At 40.9% G+C, this 22,078-nt stretch overlaps 1 protein-coding gene and 1 long non-coding RNA gene across 6 annotated transcripts in view; one reads left to right on the top strand and one right to left on the bottom strand.

Annotated features, from left to right (window-relative positions):
- The window catches only part of CRYBG1 (crystallin beta-gamma domain containing 1), a 101,845-nt gene that overhangs the window by 38,249 nt on the left and 41,518 nt on the right, over positions 1-22,078 (top strand). For 3 of the 5 annotated variants that reach the window (XM_042803601.1, XM_033008482.2, XM_033008483.2), the window contains exon 3: positions 19,171-20,660. In XM_042803601.1, coding sequence (XP_042659535.1) covers positions 19,171-20,660 — 1,490 coding nt within the window. Of the gene's footprint in view, positions 1-12,630; positions 12,756-17,812; positions 17,895-19,170; positions 20,661-22,078 lie in introns of those variants that run through there. The other 2 variants (XM_033008484.2, XM_033008485.2) reach the window with 2 other exon arrangements.
- LOC116965411 lies at positions 7,991-8,248 on the bottom strand. Its single transcript, XR_004409337.2, has 2 exons — positions 8,179-8,248; positions 7,991-8,084 (listed from the first exon to the last, which is right to left on the bottom strand). It is a non-coding gene; the product is annotated as an uncharacterized LOC116965411 (long non-coding RNA).

Genomic DNA, 22,078 nt, shown 5'->3' with positions numbered 1-22,078 from the left:
TGTCACTTCTGCAAAATACGCTATTTCTAGATTTCTAAAACTCAGCTTATACCTTTTCCTTTCCTCAGTGCATTGCATCCCTGGTTACATTTGCGCAATCCAGTTTTGCTCCGTGGTTCTACTAGGAGGGGTATTTGGTATCTTCGAGTTTGTTTGCAAACGAAGGCAAAATAGTCCACACAGAAGATTATTTGAGCTGTCATATAACCTGTGCTACATGAAGTAGATAGCTGTGGCCATAATTTTATGACTTTTGTTTTTATATCTTTAAGATTGTTTAATTAATAAAACAATGTGGCCAGTGTTCGCACTATGAATGAAGAAACAACTTCCTGAATGTTTGATTAGTTCCATTCTCTTTGAATAAATAATAATTACATTTGAGGACCAAATCACAGATAAATGTATATTTTGCAGTCATACATCTTCAATAGTTACAAAATACTAATACCAATTGAGAAGGAGTCATACCTGTGATATGGCAAACTCAAAGTACCTTAAATGATGTAGTTAAAGACAAATAGTCTTTAAGCTGATAGGTTTCTGTATAGTTAAGCTGAAAGGTCTTTATTCCTGTAGAGGACAATTTCAAATTTAAATTGGCTTCTGCTGATAGTAAAATGAGTGAATGAAAAGAGAGTTCTTAATCCTTCATTACTTATACATTTCCTGTGCACTAGGAATAATGATCACAAAAAAATATAGACTTTAAAATTCCAGGTGAGATATTTATGTCTGAACAGTTTTTTTCTAAGTCACATCTATATGCTCTAATGCTGTCTCTCCTCTTATATTCAGGTGTTGATTAGTCATATTTTGAGACCTATAACCAGGTACCTGTCTAAAGGTTTCTCAGGATTCTCCATCTAGATAAGAGTTCTCACACCTACTTGCTACCTGAACATAGCCATTGCCTTTCACACAAAGATTCAGTCCTATGACATGAATATTTAACGAAGGAAACTGGGTGGAGTACTTCTTACACCCAGGTGTGGCTGTGGAAGCCCATTTTGATTCTGTGTCAAATTACTGGATTAAATGAGTTTATTCTATCACTGCCATTGCCATATTCCTGAGACAGCAGATATGCAGATCCCTAATTCCTCCTGCTCTTTTAACTCATCTTTCAAGACGATAGCTCATCAAGGTCTAGGATATTTTCAGGATGGGGTTCCTCATCTGCTTCTTTAATTTAATTCCTACCTTGATCAGAGAAATGTTAGCAAGACATCCTGTCCAGGTCCTCGTACTGTTTCTCTTTACAGTGCTTTATTTTCTCAAGAAATAACAAAACCTGAAGTCTATTTGGGATCGTACAGGGTTACGAAATCACCTCCCAGAGTGATGTTTAAATAGTAGAAACAAAGCATTTTATACTGCCATTTGATAAACTTCCAATACCAAGCAAGTGAGAAGGCAGGTGAGCCACTTTCCAGAGTAACAGACAACAAAATTACCAGTCTGTGGATAGGTGAGAGGAGCCTGCCCTGAGGAGAACAAGTCTTTGCCTTAAGGTTCACCACAATTTTTAATAGATAAAGCCTTTAAGTGGTTAACTGATCTTCTCTCAAAACCTGAGACTGAAAGAAGAGAAGGGATCCTTCTCCAGCTTGGAGTCAGAAAGCTAAAGAGAACCCTGTAGCCAAAGTCCTGTGAAGCGAGTCATGCAGGGACTGAGAATATTTGCTGGTGTAGGTTGTCTCAAAGGAGAAAAAAACCCCACCAATTTCAGGAGACCACTAACCTGCCTTGTGCAAAGACTTGAAGGGGAAAAAGGGGAAATTATATCACACTGTAGGATTTTTTTTCTTTTGAGGTGAAGGGCAGGTATAGCAAGGCTGTCACCTAAGAGGGGTCTAGGTGAGGCAGGGGGTGGGCTTATTCTTTTCTTTTAAAATCTGGATAGGTCCTCAATGTTTGGAATAGGTTATGCCTTTCCAGCTAATTAAATGTTGCAGCAGGACAAAGTTTTATTGTATTACCTTAAAAAAAAAAAAAAAAAACAACAAAAAAAAAAACCCACAAGATAAAAAGCTTGCTCAGTGCTGTGCTGGACATCCAGATTCTTGACAGTTTTGATCTGCTTAACTATACTTAAGCTCAACTTTTGTATAAAATAATGCACTTTGAGCTGTTGTTTGGTTTTTGTGTTTGTTTGTTTTTTTTTTTTTTTCCCTTCTTCTTCCATATAACCACTGTGTTCTTTACCTGGTAAAATTACTGTCATTCCTTGTGTGGGAAATATAGCAAAGGTCACTCAAGTTGGGTTGTAGGCCTCACTGATGGCACATGTTCAGTGCAGACAGTTCATTGCTACTGTACGATGCTTCCAGTTACCCTCCTCCCCCAAGAGTAACTTTTTTCCCTGAAATAATGGTCGCGCTTTCTGCCTCCCTCCTGGGCTCAACAAGCTGAATCATTTTCCTTTTCTTTTTTCTTTATTTTCTTTCTTCCTTTCTACCAGGAATTCCCCCTTGTTACTAGACACATAGATTCAAAACCCGTTGATAATACCCACAAAAAGCTGGCATTCACTCCCTTTTTGGTTAGTCATGCTTGTGCTCACTCCAGTAGAGCTACTTTTTAATCACATTTCTCCCCACTGTCACTCCCGCAGAGGAGAGAGTAGCCTCCCATGTTTTAAATTTTGAAGCAGAACTTTTAACCTCTTTAAATAGCCAGGTCTGCCAGTGAGAGTCACCTACATGTTATGTGTCTCTAATGCACTAATTTACAGGAAATCTGGAGAAATAAAATTCTTTAGTTTAGATCAAGAAATACAGCAATAGAGATTTTTATATGCTAGAATATATATAAGAATTTTATTTACATTTCTATATATACATGTATACATATATATATATTGTATGGATGTATAGTTAAAAGTACGTGCGAATTGAAAAGGTTTTGGGGATGTTATCCATAAACCATGGATTTGGGATTGCTGTCCTGATGTATTTGTATGAACTGCAGAGAACAGTATATAGAGAGAATGGAAAAAGGTCAAATATGATGAAGCATGGATCACATGTGAGCTCTTTGACAACGTTCAGAATAACTACATTATTCATTGTCTCTATGGCTTCTAATACGGATTTTAATAGGATGTTATTGTGCTGGCCAGCACACTAATTCCTTGTTGTGGTTTAAAATGTCTAGGAAAACATGAGAATGTTGTAATAGTTTATCTAAGTTGTTTGTTTGTTTGTTTGTTTGTTTCTTTTTATCTTGTCTACACAATTTGTTCCTATTCTTGGGCTGCAACCATGCTGTGCTTTGGGCAAGAAGGACACTGAAGTCTTTACTTTGAAATTCATGGGGGAAAAAAAGAAAAGTAATCAGATTTTCAAACCGAACCAGTTAAGTAGGGTGGAGAGATGTGGGAAAGGAAAAAGAGTGCCTCATTTTGTCCTGGTCATGCCAGCATTTCTTACATGGTTGACAAAGGACTTATAAACTTAGCAAATATTTAATTTGCTCTGTCCTTTAACCTTTTAAAGTTTTTGTAGGATGTTTAGCTCTGAGTCATGCCATGTTTTGCAATAATCTGAGATCATTAATACTGAAATAGTCTTTCAGAATTATTTAGTTGATAACTGTGCAATTAATAATTAAAAACACAACACCACAACCAATAGGAAGCAAACAGAATTTAAATAGTACTGAAATCATAATGGAAGCCAGAAAATACAGAACTGGGACAGAATATACATCCTGACCATTTAAGTCACAGTGATGTCTCTCACAAACACTTGCCGTCCGAGAAGCCACTGTATGTTAAATTACTCGTCCACAGTACTTGGTGAGTAGTGTCATAAACCAGTAACTTGAAATGATATGATAAAACCCACAAAGTACAGGGAGGATAACTTGAAGATAGCTTCTGCTGAAGCACTCTCCATTGAGAGAATATTTGAGAGCATGGTCTACAGAGACATAATGGCAGTGTTGACTACCATAAGTATATCTGACAGAAAGGGATGCTCAGAATCATGGAAACAAAGCAAAACTGGCTCCAGCACGTACAGATAGTCTTTGTGTAGTACCACCTGCTAGCAAGAACCCACATGTGGGCCAGCTTTTCCTAAAGAACAATACTAAATAACAGCAGAGGACTGAACTAAGTTTTTGTTAATTCTTTCAGTTTAAATAACTTACGGTGCTGTCTTTTATTATAAATATTTCTCAACATTGACACTAAGCTATAGAAGTAGCAGAGCCCCTATACAAGCAATTTACTTTTAATAGCACATGGGTACTGTTGTACCTGTAGGAATGCTGAATCAGGACACTGGGACAGCTGTCCATAGTTGTAAGTCACCACTGGCAATGCTACTCAGGCTGACATAACTTAGGTACCATGTCTGCTTTAAAGAAGAAAATAAACATGATAAGAATTTTTGTACATCAAGCACTTCTGCCTTTGGGCTGCAGTAATTGCATGTCCATTGCTTTATCTGTATGTGTTCTTTGTCAAGGCCTAGATAGGAGGAGGGAGAGGGGAGAAGAGGGATACCAGCAAGGAGAGATCAAAAAGATTGCACCAAAGCAAGCCAGAAAAATTCCCAAAGCAAGTCAAAACACCAAAGCAAGAACAATTAACTGTTTATAGATCAAGTTCACAGCAGATAGGAAAGAAAGCAAACCCAAAAATGTAAGTAGGAGTGTTCAGAAGACAGAATAAGCTGTTTCTGTCATTTAAGTTCTCTCAGTTACCTGATACTGTGTTTATGCTTTTCTAGGATTCTGCTGTAAGTCTGGTTTATTTTATGTCTCTGGTTAAAGAACTACAATTCTGGTAATTGCACCCCCAGAAGAGTAAGCCATTCATAATAGAATTTTCTTTCTAACATGATTGGTCTGTCTGAGGCACACAACAGAATTAAGAATTCCTGAATTAAGAGTATCCATAATGATATGTACCTTTAGTAAAGCATCATTCTGCCCAGATTTCCCGGCATACAGCAAGCATCCATAGCATTGCAGCAGAGATGCTCTGGATACAAAACTATGTTTCTTTCACAGTGGAAAATGTCAGGTGCCCTCAATTCAACCTCATTTGTTAATAATGAAGACAGAAGAATCTAGCAGCTAGTTATACACATACAGTCATACTTACTGTGTAGGCAGAAACCAAAATTCTGAGAAGACCCAATGTCAAAAAGCTTGGACATCAGGTCCACTATAAAACTATCTGATTATTATGATTTGCCTTTGTAACACAGCTCACTAAAGACCTGGTCATCCTTTTATCTTCCAAAATGTCTGGAAATTTATGGCTAATTACAGCACAGGAAAATTTCTCAGCGATCCATGACAGAACCTCTCACAGTATTGCTCAACACAATTACTTCTCTGCTTAATAAAATGCCATTCTGCTGACTTGACTGATGGCATCACTGCAATTTCCTTGTTGGTCCACTTTTTTCCACAGTCCCAGCTCATTATTCCTCTTATCCCCACTTGAACCACAAATTCATTTCAGTATTAACTTAAAAAGGTTTTCATTTTGCCGTTTCCAACCTGGCTTAAGAACACCAACTCTTATTTCCTAAAAATAACATCTAGTTCTTATGGCTGGTTCAGAGAGACCTTGAAAACATTTTTCTATCTTGTATTTCTGCTGCTTTTTGGTGAGGAGTTTAGCACACAAGCATTTAAGCTGAGGTTGACTGCAGGTGTACAGGACTTCAGCTGACAGCTAACGTGGGCCTTAGGGAGGTGCAGAAGATGGGAGGGAAGATGGCATGGGGTTATTTAGCATTTCCATAGAAGGAACATAGCTCCTTGAATACTGGTTCGAGAGGAATCTGTCTTGTAGTCTAACACTTTGGCATTCAAGATGGCAGTGAAAGTAGTAAGTCGAGAAAGTTCCCTCCACCCTTTTAGAATCTAGTGTATTTGAAGGCAGAGTAGGAATACCAATAAATTCTTATTCTGGTAGACACCTTGCAAGTACTCACAAAGCTTATTGAGGAGATTGCTGGGGTTTTTTTTTACAAGCAGTTTCAAAACCAAACCATAACATGTATCAGACAGCTTGCATTCATTTACTCTTGGCTGACAACTTAAGACAGGTGTCTCCTCCCAAGCAGTTCAATACATCTATCTTGATGCAGGAGAATTATAAAAAGGCTGTGTTCAACTTTACATGGGACTTGCATATTGCACAGGCTATGTGTTATGTTTGGAACTGAATTTCATCTTAGTTAATGCATGCTCCATGTAATATTGTGAACAAATTTAGAGGATGCAACAGGTGCAGATGTGTTTGTGTTTGAGAGGGTTAGTGACATCTTGAAATAGTCACATGAGCAATGGTCCAGGAATGTGATAGAGCTGAGGCTGGATTGCTGGATTCAGGGATGGATTGCTGAATAATCTACAGTCCCCTAAGAAGTGACAAATTAAAAGGTCTATCAAACTGGCACCCTACTGCACTTTGCAGCTGTGAGAAAATGTGGATAGCCACATACACAGCGTGGCCTTCCCCAGGGAAGGCAAGGAACCATTCATGTGCTGCAAAGTATTAAGGAGGTCTGTCATCAGTGATCAAGCACAGACGTCAGGTAATGGTGACATGGGAGTGTGCACCAGGCAGTCCAGTGTTATCAGTGGCCATCCTTTATCTGCCCCACCTTTGTGTATTCATCATGCCAAACACCTAGCTACATAGCATTTCAACATTTCACTGGTGTTGCTCATGCCAATATGTAACTCTTCGTTAGGATGACACCAGGCACTTTACTGCCTTCTTCCCAAAGGGCATACTCCTCCCTTCTCTTTCCCTTGGTGAGTAGAGTCCTGTGAAGTTGCTCTTTGAATCACCAGGGGTTTGTTTCTGGCCTCCACACCAGGCTACTATGCAGTGATCTGTGTGGAGAGCTGTAGACTGTTTTGCATCTTGCTTTTCTTGTACCACTTCCACCCTTGTGCAATGCGTTGGAATGGTTTTCGGGACCTTGGCAGCTAGCTGTGCTCTCTCCTTGGGTGTGACCCTATTTCCATTTTGCCATGCTACGTGACCAGGTGGCTCAGCATATGCACGGTACACCTGTGCACCCTCAGAGCTGAGAAGGTTGCGACACAAAGATTTTAGTAATAGTTCATTCCTCCTGACCAGGCTTTTGCTACTTTATGCGCTATATAATGCATACGATAATTAGGAATGTGTGTATATATATACATATATGTGTAATTTATTGCTCTGTAGTTCCAGCTGCAGTATAATAATGGGTTTGCAAAGGGTAGTCATGAAAAACTTCTCTCTTTCTGGTTTTATTCTCTTGAGAACTGAAATACAGTGAATAAGCTGGAATGCTTTGTCACTTATCCCTTTAAAGCAAGCACTCGATCTGCCATGCTCAAGATCTGCAAAATCAAAGCGTGATCCACTTTAATAAAGAGTTGCCTAAACTGCTGTTTGTGTAAGATTTAGAGATTCCAGAAGAAATCTACCATTCCTAGAAATTAGCATTGTTCATATAATTTTCAAAATCACAGTGGGTAACATTTCAGCAGATAAGTTTTGAGTTTATTGTGGTTGCAAACAATATCTAAAGATTTAAATAGAATATAATGTTTTGTTCTAAAGACATTGCTTTTTAATAATGGAACTTGACATCATAATTTCCTCTAAATTATACCTTATGACATGCAAATAAAAATATAGCCTCTTTTCCTCTCACATCTTTACAATTCCCCTCACTTTTTTTTTTTTACCTTTCATTTTACCAATTTGATTTCTAGGGTATATTTACTGAAAAAGAGAATAATTGTCTAGGAGGCAAATAAGGACTGAGAGGTGTAGCTTTTGAAAAGTCTGAAAAATCTGAGCAAATGACACTGTAAATGTTTAGCAACCAGAATTTAGATAAAAAGAACATCAAGATCTGTTTACTTTTTTGTACTTCATCTAGAGAAAGTCGTGATTTTAGAAGGCTTATCAGTGGTAATTCTGGATATTACCCTTCCCTCTTCTTCAGGGGAGTTTTGATTGTTTTGCTTCTGGGAATGCTGAGGGTATGTTTTGTCTTTGGCACGTAAGACTTAATTTTCATCAGATAAATTTCTGACTCTTGGACCTGAAAAAGAAAACCACTTTCCAAACATGCAAAAGGTACAGACAGTTTGTGAGGGTTTTTTCCCAAACGGCCGCCCAGCGAAACGGCAGCTTACCCTGCTTGTTGCTGGCTGATGTTCAGAGCCTTGTGCACAGCTGGGAAACTGAAGAGACTTGTCACATTCATCGTGTGGCTGGCTGGGAGAGCCTGAGTTGCAGCAGAGACAAAAGATGGAGTCACTCGCAGGCGAAAAAGGTGGGTAGCTAGAGGAAAACCATACAGGGTAGCAGAGATTTGTCTTCCCACCCCTTTCCCCCCAGGTGCCCGGAAGGCGTGGGAGGGAAGAGGTAGAGTAGGAACAGGAGAGAAGACCCACACCTGCCTTCTACTCACTTGTCATCTGCCAGGTTTTAATGGTAGGCAACCAGCTCCCTCCTGTATTCTTGAGCACTGGCAAATAATGGACTAAGCTCATGCAAAGTGGTCCCCACGAGTTGCTAATGGAGTGCCTTTACCATATTTTATTCAGAAAGGATCTCACATAGTTTGAGCCCAACACTAGAACTGTTGTAGTTAAAACTGTGTTTGGTTAGTCATGACTGCTTTTAAGGGTTAGCCTTAAAAGCACCTTTGTCACGTCTCTTGTTCTAAGCCACAGACACCAAAGCCAATCCTAGAGTATGTTGGATTGGCCTACGCCCAGGCTATTGTCTTCTTGAGAAATTCAGCTGCAGAATCAATAATCCGGTGTATTTCTTGACATCTCCTTGAAATGCTGGTATTTCTGAACAGTATAGATCGACCCAATTCCTTGTTGCATTATTGTTAATCAACAAAATACATTTTTAGCGGTAAGACCTGACATTTTTTTTAAGAATACCAGGTAGGAATTTGAACTTTCATCTAATTATCCAGCAGTAGCAGCAGTGAGATTTAAATGCCCTTGCAGTTACATCTCCTTTAGCAGCTAACCTAGTTTGGGTGAAGAGTAGGATAATGCAACGTGTCTGTAATAATGTATCTGTAATAGCAGGAAAACATATATCTCCCTTTTTCTTCAGAAGTAATAATGTATCTGTTTTCTGGACAGGCACTTATTGTTTATTTTAATGCTTTATATCCTAATTAGGCTGTTTGGAGCCTAAAATAAACACACCTCAGAATGCAAATGCATTTCATTAAAACATTTTCTCTTAGAAGTTTCTCTTCCTTAATGGTGAATATTAGGCAATACTGATGTAATAGTGGGATTAAGAACAAGGAGTTTGCAGGACTGTTCTGCTTGATTTAATTTTTGCCCACTGCACTGCAGGGAACCAGTGGGTCTTGAGTCATTCCTATCTTCTCTGTACTGGTTTTATAAAGTTTATTCTAATTAATAATAAGGCAATTCTCTGTAATAATTATTGTAATAATTAGTTTGAGCGAATTCTGGGAGCCTTAGGTGAACACTGTTATTTAGAATAAATGCTAAATTACAACATTGTAATTCAAATGTAAAATGAGATGTCCAGCCATTTTTATAAAGTCGGGATATGGTATTTTAGTAATAACAGTTCCTTGTACTTAATACTCTTCATCTGTATATGATGAAAAATCTGTACATCAAAGAAGTTATCAAGGGGTGTAAACGCTTTATACATTTTACAACAGGGCTCTTTGAAATACATAGACTATCAAACCCAAATTTTCCAAAGCAGCTGCTCTGCTGGGTGGCTTCGTACTGGGGGGGTTGACTTGAGACACATTTCAGTTGAAAGTTTCTGTTTGTTTAAAGGTGTCAAAGGGTAACCTGGCATAATGTTCAGAAGAGGTTACATTGTGTGATATTGATCTAATGAGAAGTTCCGTGGAGAACAGAGATGCTATTGATTTCATATTTAAACACACTTTGATTAAATATTGTCATTTTTCATCCTACTAAATGGTTTTCAGAGTCATAAACATACAGTAATTTTTTTTTCCTGTTTCAGGACCATCACGTCAACTTCCCAAAGCAAGCATGTCAAACATGCAGTTCACTTTGCTGTTTATGAAATTTGGCTTTGGCCAGATTAGCAGTACAATTTGCAGGTTGTTTGTGGTCTTTATTCTTTGGCAGTTTTACAGTCTCACATTAACAACGCAGTGCTCAGAAGGATGGCTTTCTGCCTCTTGTCCTGTATGCCTGTGGCAGCCTGTCTTCTACTGTGCCTGACCCAGGAAAAGTCCTCATGTTGCTAGCAAAAGGTTTTTAGTTTTCCATTTATAGTTTCAGACTATCTGCTTTACCCAATGAAAAGAACCCCAGTTTTCTGAATTTCAAATGACATAACAAGTTACTTTCAGGTACCTAGAGCTAGAGCTGCTGAAGGACTAAAACACTTAGGTGCTTTAGTTAGTTAAACTAACTCCAAGGCATATTTTCCCTAGACTGAATTAAAACTGCAGGTAAGGACCTAGGTTTCCTACCTAGCGCAAGCAGAGAGTGATGCAATCTATATTCTTCATCTGCTGAGCACTTAGAGCTTGCTAACAAGACAGTCTGGGTGCAGGAGCATATTAGGAATCCTGCCTTACTCTTGAGCAACATGCAGAATCATGTAGAGATGCCCAAGCTAGCCCAGGAGGAGCCGGCTCAGTTAGCCAGCACCGGGTAGCCACATCAGTGCCTTGTTTGGCAAAGGCTAATAATGTATGTGGCTCCTTAGGATTATTTCCTCTTTGTCCCATAATCATTTAATGTCGAAATGTATAAACACTCTTGAGGAGACGGATTAGAGTAACTGGAATGAGATCCAAGGATTACAATGAGTCTGACAGTTTTAATACAATTTCCAGTCTGATTTCAAAGGTGTTTTCAGCATGCATAATTTCTCTTGTGGGAATATATATCAGTTTTACTGTATCTAAGTGTTTAGCAAAGAAAGAAATTCAGATTGCTACTTAAAATGCTTTTTCTTAGATGAGAACAATGCAGAATGGAAAACATAACGAGTTGTAATTTATGCGTTTTTAGCTGACCTAACCAGCAGTTTTTGTTTGACTGTAGGCTCAGTAGTATTAGTGAAAACTATCAGTCTTTGTCATAGTATCTGATTTTGTGTTGCTCTGGGAATTTACTGATGCTTTTATGAAATCCTTACATCTGTTCTGAAACGCTGCAAGACTTTTTCAAATGCCATTTACTTTCAAAACTGTGGAGCTCCTGATGGAAACATTTCTGTGTGAAAGCCAGGGGAAGAGATCAAGATTGATGGTGCCTAAGAAAGCCGGTAGCCAGAGATATATAGCTTATTCTGACATGCACTCGTAGATTTGCAGCAAAAGAATCCTATTTTCTGTCTCCAGTAATCATACATAAATACTTAATCTAAAAGGAAATGGGAGGTGTTATGGTGAGCTATAGATTTAAATTAGACAACTTGGGTTAAATCTATACTTACCAATATACACCATTTAGAGTTAGTGATAGGACACTATGCTCTCACAAAACAGAAGGGAGACATTACAAACCTAGAAGAAAGAGACATAGAAAGTGTGAAAACACTTATGTAACAGAATCTTTGCCATTCTGAATTGCATGTGGAATTGAAGAAAGGAAAGGGGTTACATTTATTGGTTGTGGCTTCTGGTTAGGGAGACCTAAAAGACTTCGAAGCCCCTCTCCTCCCCTCCAAAATGCTTTTGTCATTTATCCTCTATTGCTCAATGGAAGCAGTACTTTCAAGTTCCTGTCTCTTAGAACAAAACAGATAACATACGCTTATTTTCACTTTTTACTTCAAAAGAGGTGATGTCTTGCTGAACCTTTACACTGAGTAGATTATCTAATGATACAGCTCTGACCCAGCAGCAAGAATCGAAATCCCGAGAGCAAAGATGTGAGGCTAACTGGTATCAAACTTTCTCACTTTCTCTCACACTGAAACACAAAGAGTTACAAGTAGAGTAATTTATGTTAATTCTGCTTTTTGCATATAATTTTATTTCTGGAATTCTTCCAAGTTCAGGAGAGCTTAAATATTCTCTCAGTTCTTCAGTGTTGAACGATACCGGCTCCTATTTTTTGTGCTGCTAGTTTTCTACTTTTTCAAATCCCATTGTAGTGTAATTTTTCTACGAGTTGCTGGAAAAATACAGATTTAATATACCAACTCAGGAAGCTCAGGGACCAAGGATGCCTGCATAAATCAAATCTCTTGCTGAATAAAGGCACGAGTGTTTTTTTCCTTAGCCATCTTAAATGTGGATCAGAAAACAGTAATCAAGTTTGTGAGAACCAACGTGTGTGGTATATTTTTTCCTACTGTTGCATATCTGTGTTCTAGTATTGCATGTTAATTACTGCAGCTAAGGCATTTGCCCAACACTAGCTTCATAGTTCTTTGCAACAGCCTCTCTGCTTCTGGAGAGGTGCTTACTGAAAGACTTGCTGCCACCCTTCTGCAGGTCTTTCTCCTATCCTCTAATTGAGTCCCTTCCATAGTTATAATTTGTCTGCCAAATGACTTATCAGTTGGAAAGGCTCAAGTCAGATACTACTTCCTTTTTTGCTTGTTTTTAACTGAATGCTGCCAGAAGAAAGAAGGGGTTAAAGCGTGGGAGGATTGCTAAGAAAAAGGGGTTGGTTAATGACACGCAGGACTGCATCTCACACACCATAGTTTGTTTATTCTTCTGTAAACAGCAAAAAGAATTATCATCATCATGGTAAGGCAAACAGCACTCTTTTTTCCCCTCTTTAAACCCCACCAGAAATCATTGGGTTAATAGACGATTAATTTTTTTAATTCATAAAGCCAACTGATCTCCCTTAATTTTATAAAGCCTCTCTTTAACTGACAGATGCTACTGTTGACAGAAGGGGAGGGGGTAAAGATTTTAGTATATGGAAATAACTAGCTCTGGGGAAGAAGAGATGGGAGCAGGCATGCCTTTCTGACATGCCTGGTCTTTTTTATCAGCCTCCTTTCCTTGATACTCATGTGAGGATCTGTTCATTTTTTATTTATGCTTCTTTGTCTTTCCTGAGCTGTTTTGAAAGATTTCTATTTATTTGATTTTGTGTGATTTGCTTCTTTCAGTTTTTCAGGGGTTTTTTGACACATCCAATATCTAAATCTCTGTGTTTGGCACCTAAGAAATAATACAGGATTTATACTTATGTCTATGCTTGTTGAACTGATTAAGTCCTTTCAAAAAATCAGGTAAACATACAGGCTCAGTATTCTCATTAGTCTATATGCTGCTGCAAAATGGTCAACTTTCAATGTACATTTGAATGAAAAACTTAGTTTTGCAGTGAAAAAATAAATGGGAAGGAGATAGGTCCTGTTCCCTTGAAGATATGAACTGCTTTGCTAAAATATCCTGTCTTAGTAGAAAATAGAAAATATAAATATTTTGTGGAAAAATAGGACTATTAAGAAAACACATTTCTTTCACTTCACTCTGCTCAACAGCCTCACATTTATAGTTCTTTGGTTAACAAGGTAAGTTCCCCAATCTAGATAACTACATTCCCTGTATACAGAGGTCAGGTAAAGCTGAAATTGTTTAAAATCCAGCAATTGCTCTTTTATATCCTCTGTAAGTGTAGCAGGCAAAGGGGTGGAAGAGGCAGGGAGTAAATCCCGTGCTAGAGTGGACTTCTAAATTTAAAGTGTATTTCTCTGCCTCTGAAGAGGACACTGTCAACCTGGAATCTGCTTATTTAAAACAAATGCTAAAAAAGTTTAACGTGTATATGCCAAACTCTTGGTATTCAGAAGAAGGCAATGTGTGGGTTAAAATAACGTAAGTTGTACTTCTCATAATAGTAACCCCTCTTTTGTGGCTTTGTGAAGGGTCAGCATAAACAAGGAAAAATTATTATAGTGAATTGAAGTAATTCAAATCTAGTTGACTGACAGCGAGGTAACCGGTTAAGTTTAGAAATAGGTTAGGTGAACTTGAAACCCTGAAACATTTTTTTCCTCAGTGAATCACCAAAAAAAATTGTTTCAGGTCTAGTGTTTTGTTAAGTATATTTTTTTTCCCATGCTTTTTAAATAAGAAGACAAGCAAAAGCTGCAAGCCTTTATTTCCTTCTACAACTCCCTCTCTCTGTCTGCCAGTTGTTAGGGCACTCACCTGTAGGAGAGCAGTATGAAATCTTCTCTCTGTAGGACTTGAAACAAGGGCTTGAGTGGGTCTTGTGCTTCTCAGACTTTCCTCTCTTAGCTTTGATTTGTACATCCTTCCTTCTAGTTTTCCTACTAATATTTTTACAACACATTGTGCTCCGGATACTCCAGGTGAATTTTCAGGCTAACAAAGCCTGGCACTGCTAGTGTTGAATATTTGAGTCTCGGTCGCTGCAGAATGCTAGAGCCTGAAGAGTAGTAGATTATTTATTTAAATGCTCTTGGCTAATGCACTTTTTGTGATATCACGTGACTGCTAGAACACCAAGGCTTTCTCATGGTTATGAGAATTATGATACTGTGATTTAAAGATCTCCAGAGTTACTGGTGTTTCAGTATATGACCTTAGAAGTGTCCCACATTATTAGAATTGTTCAAGATAGAGGAGTCTCAGAGGTTTTCATGTTACTTGAAATCCAGTTATTTATGACCTTCTAGAGAATGATAAAGCTCAAACTTACTCTTTACTAAATATTGTTTTTTTCCCTCTGAAGGTGAACATATGCTAGCGAATAAATGTTTAAATTACAGAACTGTCCACACTAGTATTACCACCTATTAGTTACCACAAAGTTCCTAATGACTAGTAAAAATACTACTTTTTGTATAATGTGTGCTCTAAGAAGTGTTTTCAGTCGTGTTCAACTGACTCCGATGAACTAATCTAAGAAAATAACATCCATTTGATCCCTCGAGACACAGCCTGAAGTTCTGATCCAAGAAATCACAGTAGTTTGTGCTTTCTCTCCGCTGGAGACCAGCAAAGCACATGTTTTAATTACATTGTTAAATTAGGGGTTTGGCTGTGGCAACTTACATTAGCTAATTGAGAAAAAAAAGCCCAGCCAAAAACAGAGGAAATACTTTAATGCTTACATAAACAGGTATGAATATAAATACATCAAGATTTACATCTCTCGGTTAAGAAAAAGGCATCTTGCTTTCAGATTAGACCACCGCTTTAAAGATTCATGCAGGGTACTTGGAATGGCTTCCTCCATGCCGTCCGAGGAATGTATAGGCAAGTCCTCTGGTTTTTTTTTTTTTTTAGTTGCCAACGCCTTTGATCAGGGATTTCTGAAACAGCAAATGTCTCAAGGGCAAGAATGCTTGAGGAGAAATACGTTGAGAAAGGCTGATTCACACAGCAAGGATACTTCTTGCCTTCTGAAAATCAAACATTTCAGTGCTGTGCTCTGGAAATCAAGCATTCCTGTGCTGTGTTGTCAGGCTGGGCCCCGCTTTGGAGCCTCTTGAGAAGCTTGGTCTCAGTGCCCTCTTGCACTGGCAATACTGGCTCACCTACATTTATCTGAGTTAAAATACAAGCTCTTCAGGGCAAGTACCTGGCCTTTTATGTGTTTTGAAAGAGCTCTATATAATTAAGGTACTTTGTATGAAGAAATTACTTCAAAACAGTTTACACAGGGCAGCTATTTCAAGATCAAGAAAAAATCTTTAGCCTCGTTCCCTGAGGAAACAAGGCTTATGTGACTGGACTGGCTGGGTGTCCCTCCTCCCTTCCATCCAACACCTTTTGAACTTGTTGGACAGTTTAAACTACATTTTGAAGGGGGAGACGTCTCAAAGATAATTAAGTTCCCATGGACTTTATGAAAATCAGATGCTGGGAAGAGAGAAATCCAGATCCACAGTTCAAATTACTAATTTTTTCCAAGTGTCATCTTGCAAGCCCAAAACTTGACTGCAAGTGTAATAATGACTGTCACGCTGATAATGTAATCCCAACTAATTTAGAGGTCTGACAGCTATTATGCATCCAAATATTAACATGCAGATTGACACCATAAAGAAATTCAATTTCCCCTATTTTGGTGTTTCACCATTTTTTAACAATATAATCATCCTCCTCACACTTGTTATGAATTTTCAGAGAAATTAGTGTCACTCATGGCTTATTGGCTTGGAGTGTTCCTGAAAATTTTGTATTTTTACTTTTTTTTTTAAGCTAGCAATGTTCATTAATGTCTCCTTATCCCTTCCCTGTAATTAGTTAGTACTGGCAATACATATGTAGAATCAAGAAATTAGGTAGTAATTGGGCTGCATTACTCATGATTGTTGCATCTGATAGGGAAATTTACAGTTGTTTTTGTTATCACAAAAGCACTTTAACTGTCTGAGCTGCAGGAAGCCAAGGCAGGCCTCGGTGCTCCTCATTATTTAATTGTTTTGGTTCTACTGGTTAAAAGAAGTTACTGAAGGGAAGAAACGGCAGACAACATAAATTTCTCTTATTTGCGGATTATTTCACTATCTCAAAAAAGCAACTCAAAAACTTAGGCAACCTCAAAGTCACGGTCACAGACTTGCCTATTTGAAAGCTGCTGGAGGAAGGTTACTACGCGTGCCGAGACGGGACTTTGTTGGTGATACAGTTTCTTATCAGGTGTGTAACGCGAATAAGAAAGGCAGGGAAGGAGAAGGGTTCCCATGGATTTGTTTGGCTGCAGTATGATAAGCTAACTCTCTGTATTACCCAGCTGAAGTTTTCTGCATTTTTCATGTGTTTGGGCAAGCCCCGCTGCCGCACAGCGTTTCACTGGCAGTCGGGAGGCTCTGGGAGGCTCTCCCGGAGCCGAGACCACGTTTCACAACTCGCGTTTGGGGGAGCTCTGGAACGGATGCCAAATATTAGTCTGTTGATGTAGCAAAAACAACCAACTCAACACTTTTTTTGCCCGGAGGAGGAAGCGACCGTGTAAAAAAGGCCCTCATTTTCTTCAATAGCCAGAGGGCCAGACACGCTGCAGGGCGGGCAGCGCGGCCTGCTGCAGGCGGGTTGACCTGGTGCCTGGCCCGCCTCCACGCCGGGCCCTCAGAAGCGCCGAAGCGAGATTTTGCGTGGTCCTTCCTGCTGAAGCTGTTCCACTTCATATAAGTAATTAAGCGTTAATTAGAAGAGGACTACTTTAGCATTCATTAAGCATTAAATACTAATTGAGCGCCCGGGGAGAGCGCCGGCCCCATTAGGCCGCCGCGTCATTCTCACGCTGCCCGGGACGGGGGGCAGTCACCCCGGCGTGGGGTGCCCGCCGGCGGCGCACCGGGGGCAGGCGGAGACAAGCAGGTGCCCCCCACGCCACGCCACGCCGCCCCTTCCCCTCGCCCTGTCTGTGGGGGGAAGCGCTGGCCCGGGCGCTGCCCCACGCCGCGCAGCCCTCGCGGCGTGCGAGCTGCCCGCGCTCAACCCTTGGCGCTTATTCCCCACACCCCCCCCGACATCAAAAGTTTGTCGGTTTGGCCCGGGGCGGGCGTTTTGCCCTCAAGGACGAGGAAGCCGCCGCGGCGCGGGCTGCTGGGGCACTTGGGGGGGGGGGATGCGGGAAGCCTCGCCCGTAGGCGCCCGCTTTCCCGCGCTTTCCTCCGCCCCCTCCCTCAGGTTTCAGCCCTCGCTGCGGGCCGGCACGCCGCCGCCGCCGCCGCCGCCGCCGCCCCTCCTTGTGCCGCCGAGGGCGGCGGCCCGGCCGGGTAGAGCCGGTGCCCGCGGCCGGGGCGGCGGCTCGGGGCGGGCCGCGGGGGCGGGCCGAGGCGGAGCGCCCAGACAGCTGGCGCCGGGGCAGCCGCGCGGGTAGCGGCGCGGTGCGTGGGGCAGCTCAGCGCAGGGGCCGCCGCCGGGCCGGGCCGGTGCCGGGGCCGGGCGGTGAGTGTTCGTGGGCCGTCGGCGGGGAGGGGAGGGAAGGGAAGGCGCGGCGGGGCGAGGCGCCCGCACCTGGGGAGCCGGGCGAGGACGCGGCGCGGGTAAAGTCCGCCGCGGCTCCTTCCTCCTGTCGCGGTTTGGGATGAGGGAGGACGGCCGCACCTTCGCCTGGGTGGGTGGGTGGGTGGGTGAGTGGGGGGCTTCTCCCTCCCGGTAACGCGCGGGGGGGCGGGGGCGCTGAGGCGGTACCGGCCCGGCACCCCACAGCCGTCCCCGCGGGGAAGGGAGCGGCGGTCGCGGGGTGGGGGGGGGGACGGGGACGCGGGTGCTTCAGCGCCGCCCGGCCCGGGCTCGGCGGTGGAGGAGACGCCTGGACGCGAGCGGTCGCGGCGTCTGCAGCAAAAAAAAAAAAAAAAAAAACAAAAAAAACCAAATTAAAACCCCAAACAGTTCAAAACGCTCGGAAGCAGCGCCCGTGCTGCCGAGAGCCGCCCGCCGCCGTCCTCGGGAGCTCCGGTCCGCCGGAGTAGGAAATAGTCGCGGTGTTTTGAAACAGGCATCTCAAAACAAGTATTCATCGTACCGGCATGTAAAAAGTGCTAATATATTAAAATGCAAATATGCATGTGTGCTCAGCGATGCTGTTGCGTGTTTCCTGTTTACCATGTTAATTAGAAGTTGTAAGGGAAAACTTCACCAAGAGTAATTCAGGGAAGTGTTTGACCCAGTAATGCTCATTGGGTGATGCAGTGGCTTTTGTAGTTCTGGGTTTTCTAGCCCAAAACTACAGGTATTTATTGGACTTCGTGAATGAGAATTGTGTGAATTGTATTAGACTGTTCTCTACCAGCACAAGTGTCAAAACTGACTCAGCCAGTACAGAGAGGAAGGTTAAGGTCCGCACTCTCGTTTTTGTAAAGAAAACTTTGACCAAGCAGTTTGTCCCCTGTCTTGCAGACACTTTCCTGTATTATTTTGGGTGACGTTAACGAATTGTGCAAAAGTTTGAGATTTGAAACATGTAATGCTGGTATTGTAAGACAAGGTGAGCATACTTGTAAACAAATACAGGCAAAAACTTCGAGAAGGATCTTGGGATTTTGGGGAGGGTTTTATTTTTCTTGGAGTTTTCTTTTGAGAGCTAGTATTGTTCATTAAGCTCTTTTGCTCTCATTCACCGTGTCCTTTAAATTTATAGGTGGTGCTAATACAAATAAATGTATTATAGAAGCAATTTTGACATTAACCAAATGTTTGTTTGTTTGCTTTGCTTTTATAGTCCACCTCACAATTTCCAGATTCTTCCAGAGAAGAGAATAAAAAGAAACCAGTTTTGGAAAGACTTGGAAATTTGTTTGGTACAGGAAAAAGGAAAAATGTCAAAAGTTCACTAGAACACAGTTCGCATCGGAAAGGGGAGAGGTCAGTTTCTCCTTACAGAGCACAACCAATATACTGCAGGCACACAAAGGAAGGACACGAAGCTCCTCAAGTACAGAAGCAAGTGAGGAACATCAGTGCTGTTTCTGAGACGCAGGAATATAATTTCAGTGGTGAAGTGGGACCACTGTATCGCGATACCATTTCAGAATGGAGTAGTAGGGGAGTCTCTTCTGACAGTGAGTGGTCAGCAGATTGGAGCAGCAGCAGTGAAACCATTAAAAACTCTTTCTTTGAGAGTAGCCTGAATGTGGAAACCTTGGAACTGGAGAAAGAATCTGTCACAGATATAAATAATTCCACGACTCCAGATTTCATAAAAAGCTTGAGAAATTTGTCTAGTGAAGACTTAGAAAAGAGTATCTTAAGCCACAAGCAGCTTGTGAACACGTGGGTGTCTGAGGAGCCTGGGCATGCAAAACCAAAGGATTTGCCATACGAGTTGGAATCTGCGGTGAGTGAACACACACATTCTGCTAGAGTGTTAACAGTTGATATCTATCTAAGAAAAACAGACGAACTCCTTAATGAACCCGTGACTGTTACGTCAGAAGAAAATTGTAGTTACTCGGACACAATGGATAAAAAATCTGCTAATAAAAGATCTGGAAAAAGGAGAAAATCTCAGTCGTCTAGTGATATTCCAAACGGAGAGAGAAACCAGACTGAAACTACTGCAAGAGAAGAATCAGGTTTTGAGGATGATGTCCCTTCTGAGGTGTTTTCAGACAAGATAATAAACTCGGAAAGAAAAGCAAAGTCTCCTCAACAGACTCCTGAAAGGAATTCCTCTTCCCCAGGTAATAATCAGGACCTAAAAGTTGGATCTGCTCACAAAGGGACATCCAAAACTGAGGCTGACAAAGGCAAGCAGCAAATCTCAAATACAACCCCTGCAAGGAGAAGATCATATAAAAAGAGTCAGTCGGATGGTGTTCCCGTCTCCCCTACGGGTTTGAAGGGTCAGGTAAAAGATTACTCCTCGAAAAGGCAACCTACAGCATCGCCAGAGAGTAACCCAGTGTTAAAAAGAACTTCGGTGGAAAAGGGAACTATACCTTTGGCTCTTGGGGAAGACAGCTTGGAGTCTCCCAAAGCTTCTTTGGCTGATAAGACAGAAGACACTGCCTTGGTGTTTGCTGAAGCCAGAAATGAGACCAAGGCAGTAAAGCATGGTAATGGTTCAGATGGAAGAGCTTTCTTGCGTTCTGATGGGATTAAAAGTGGAGACCTGTGCATTCCAGCTGAGACGCGGACATATTCTGATTTAGACAGCTTAAAGTTGAAGAGTTTGGATGCTTCCAGAACAGTCATGACAAAGATTAGCCTGTAAGTACCATAAACTAGTTTGCCTTATCCCTGTAGCTTAATTTTGCCTGTGTCTGTGTTTAGGCTTCTGTAGGAACACTAGCTATGTATCTGTCATCCACCTAGATTATTTCCAACTGAGAACTGCTTTTTTTTTTTTAATGTATCATAGTCACAGTTACCACTTAGCAAGCACTGTAGTTTACATGTGCTAGGAAAATAATTATTTTTTTCCATCTTTTTGAATGGATATAGAATTTCTTTGTATGTCAATTCCATTATATGGAATAATTTAACGTCCATAAAGGCAGCTCTGTCGTCATCCTCAGTGCCCATGTTGTTGTTCAGATTAGCTTGGCTAATTGGCTCATGTAACTTTGCTGTCTGTAACCAACTGAGGATGTGGTTGAAGATTCTGGATGTGAAAATCTTTCAGCAAGGATTGTGTTCAAGTTGTTCTCTGAAACAACTTAAATTCTGCTGTTGTTTTATGAAGAAATGTAGGATGCAGTGTAGAACTTGATCCTTCAAATGACATAAATCACACTCCAGAAATTTGAATATGTATAGTTACTTTTGTAAGTATGTGCAGGATGAATCATGTAAATTTTTATGCATGTGAATAACATCAGCCATTTGCAGAATTATGCATATATTAGTTTGCAGGATTTGCTTGTACGCTCCAAGAAATTATCTGTTAAACAGAGGTGATCAGTGCTTTCCTCAGGATTGTATAAAAGTGGATGGATTTCTAACCTTCGCTGTAATCACTAGTATGAGTCCAGCAATTGATTTCCTGCATTCTATTACATTCTGTTCTACGGTGAATTATTTTATTGCATTTGTCCCTTCTGTTGTTTGATTGTCACGGCTATGTACTATGTGCTATTGCTTTCCTCATTCTGGTACATTTATTTATAGGTGTCAGAGTACACTGAATTCTGTAGGTCCACCTGAGGTACACCGAGTGTTCAGAATTGTCATTCGCTAGTGTTAGAGGGATGTGAAGGTTCAACATTATGGCTTAAGAAACATATATTTTTCCATTTATGCTTCCCATGTCTGAGAAGCCTGGGAGCATTAGGAACAATTTCCTTTGCATAGTTTGTAAGCCTCTACATCTGATTTGTTCATTATTAACGGAATTAAATTTCGGCACCTAGTACTGAAAGTTACATTGTTTTACTTTTGTACATGGTGATGCTTTGCCATGTGGCAGTATAGATCAGAAATCTTAAACTCTGAAGTTTTGTATCTTCACAGCTTCAAAGGAAAGGTAGCATTCGTATTTTTCTCTTTGTGTCACTGTCATTAGTGATGTTGAACTTATAAATGCTTGCGTAGCTGGATTTTGTTTCTATGGGTATCTCCTTGGCTTGCTGTACAGTGAATTATCTTCTGCTGTACTCAGAAAGTAATAGACAAGTACCCTTTCTGAC

The sequence above is a fragment of the Tyto alba genome, unplaced genomic scaffold, assembly GCF_018691265.1.
Source record: "Tyto alba isolate M040663 unplaced genomic scaffold, T.alba_DEE_v4.0 Super-Scaffold_40, whole genome shotgun sequence".
NCBI classification, from domain to species: Eukaryota; Metazoa; Chordata; class Aves; order Strigiformes; family Tytonidae; genus Tyto; species Tyto alba.
Note: the sequence above shows the minus strand (reverse complement) of the source record. Positions and strands in the feature narration are given on the sequence as shown.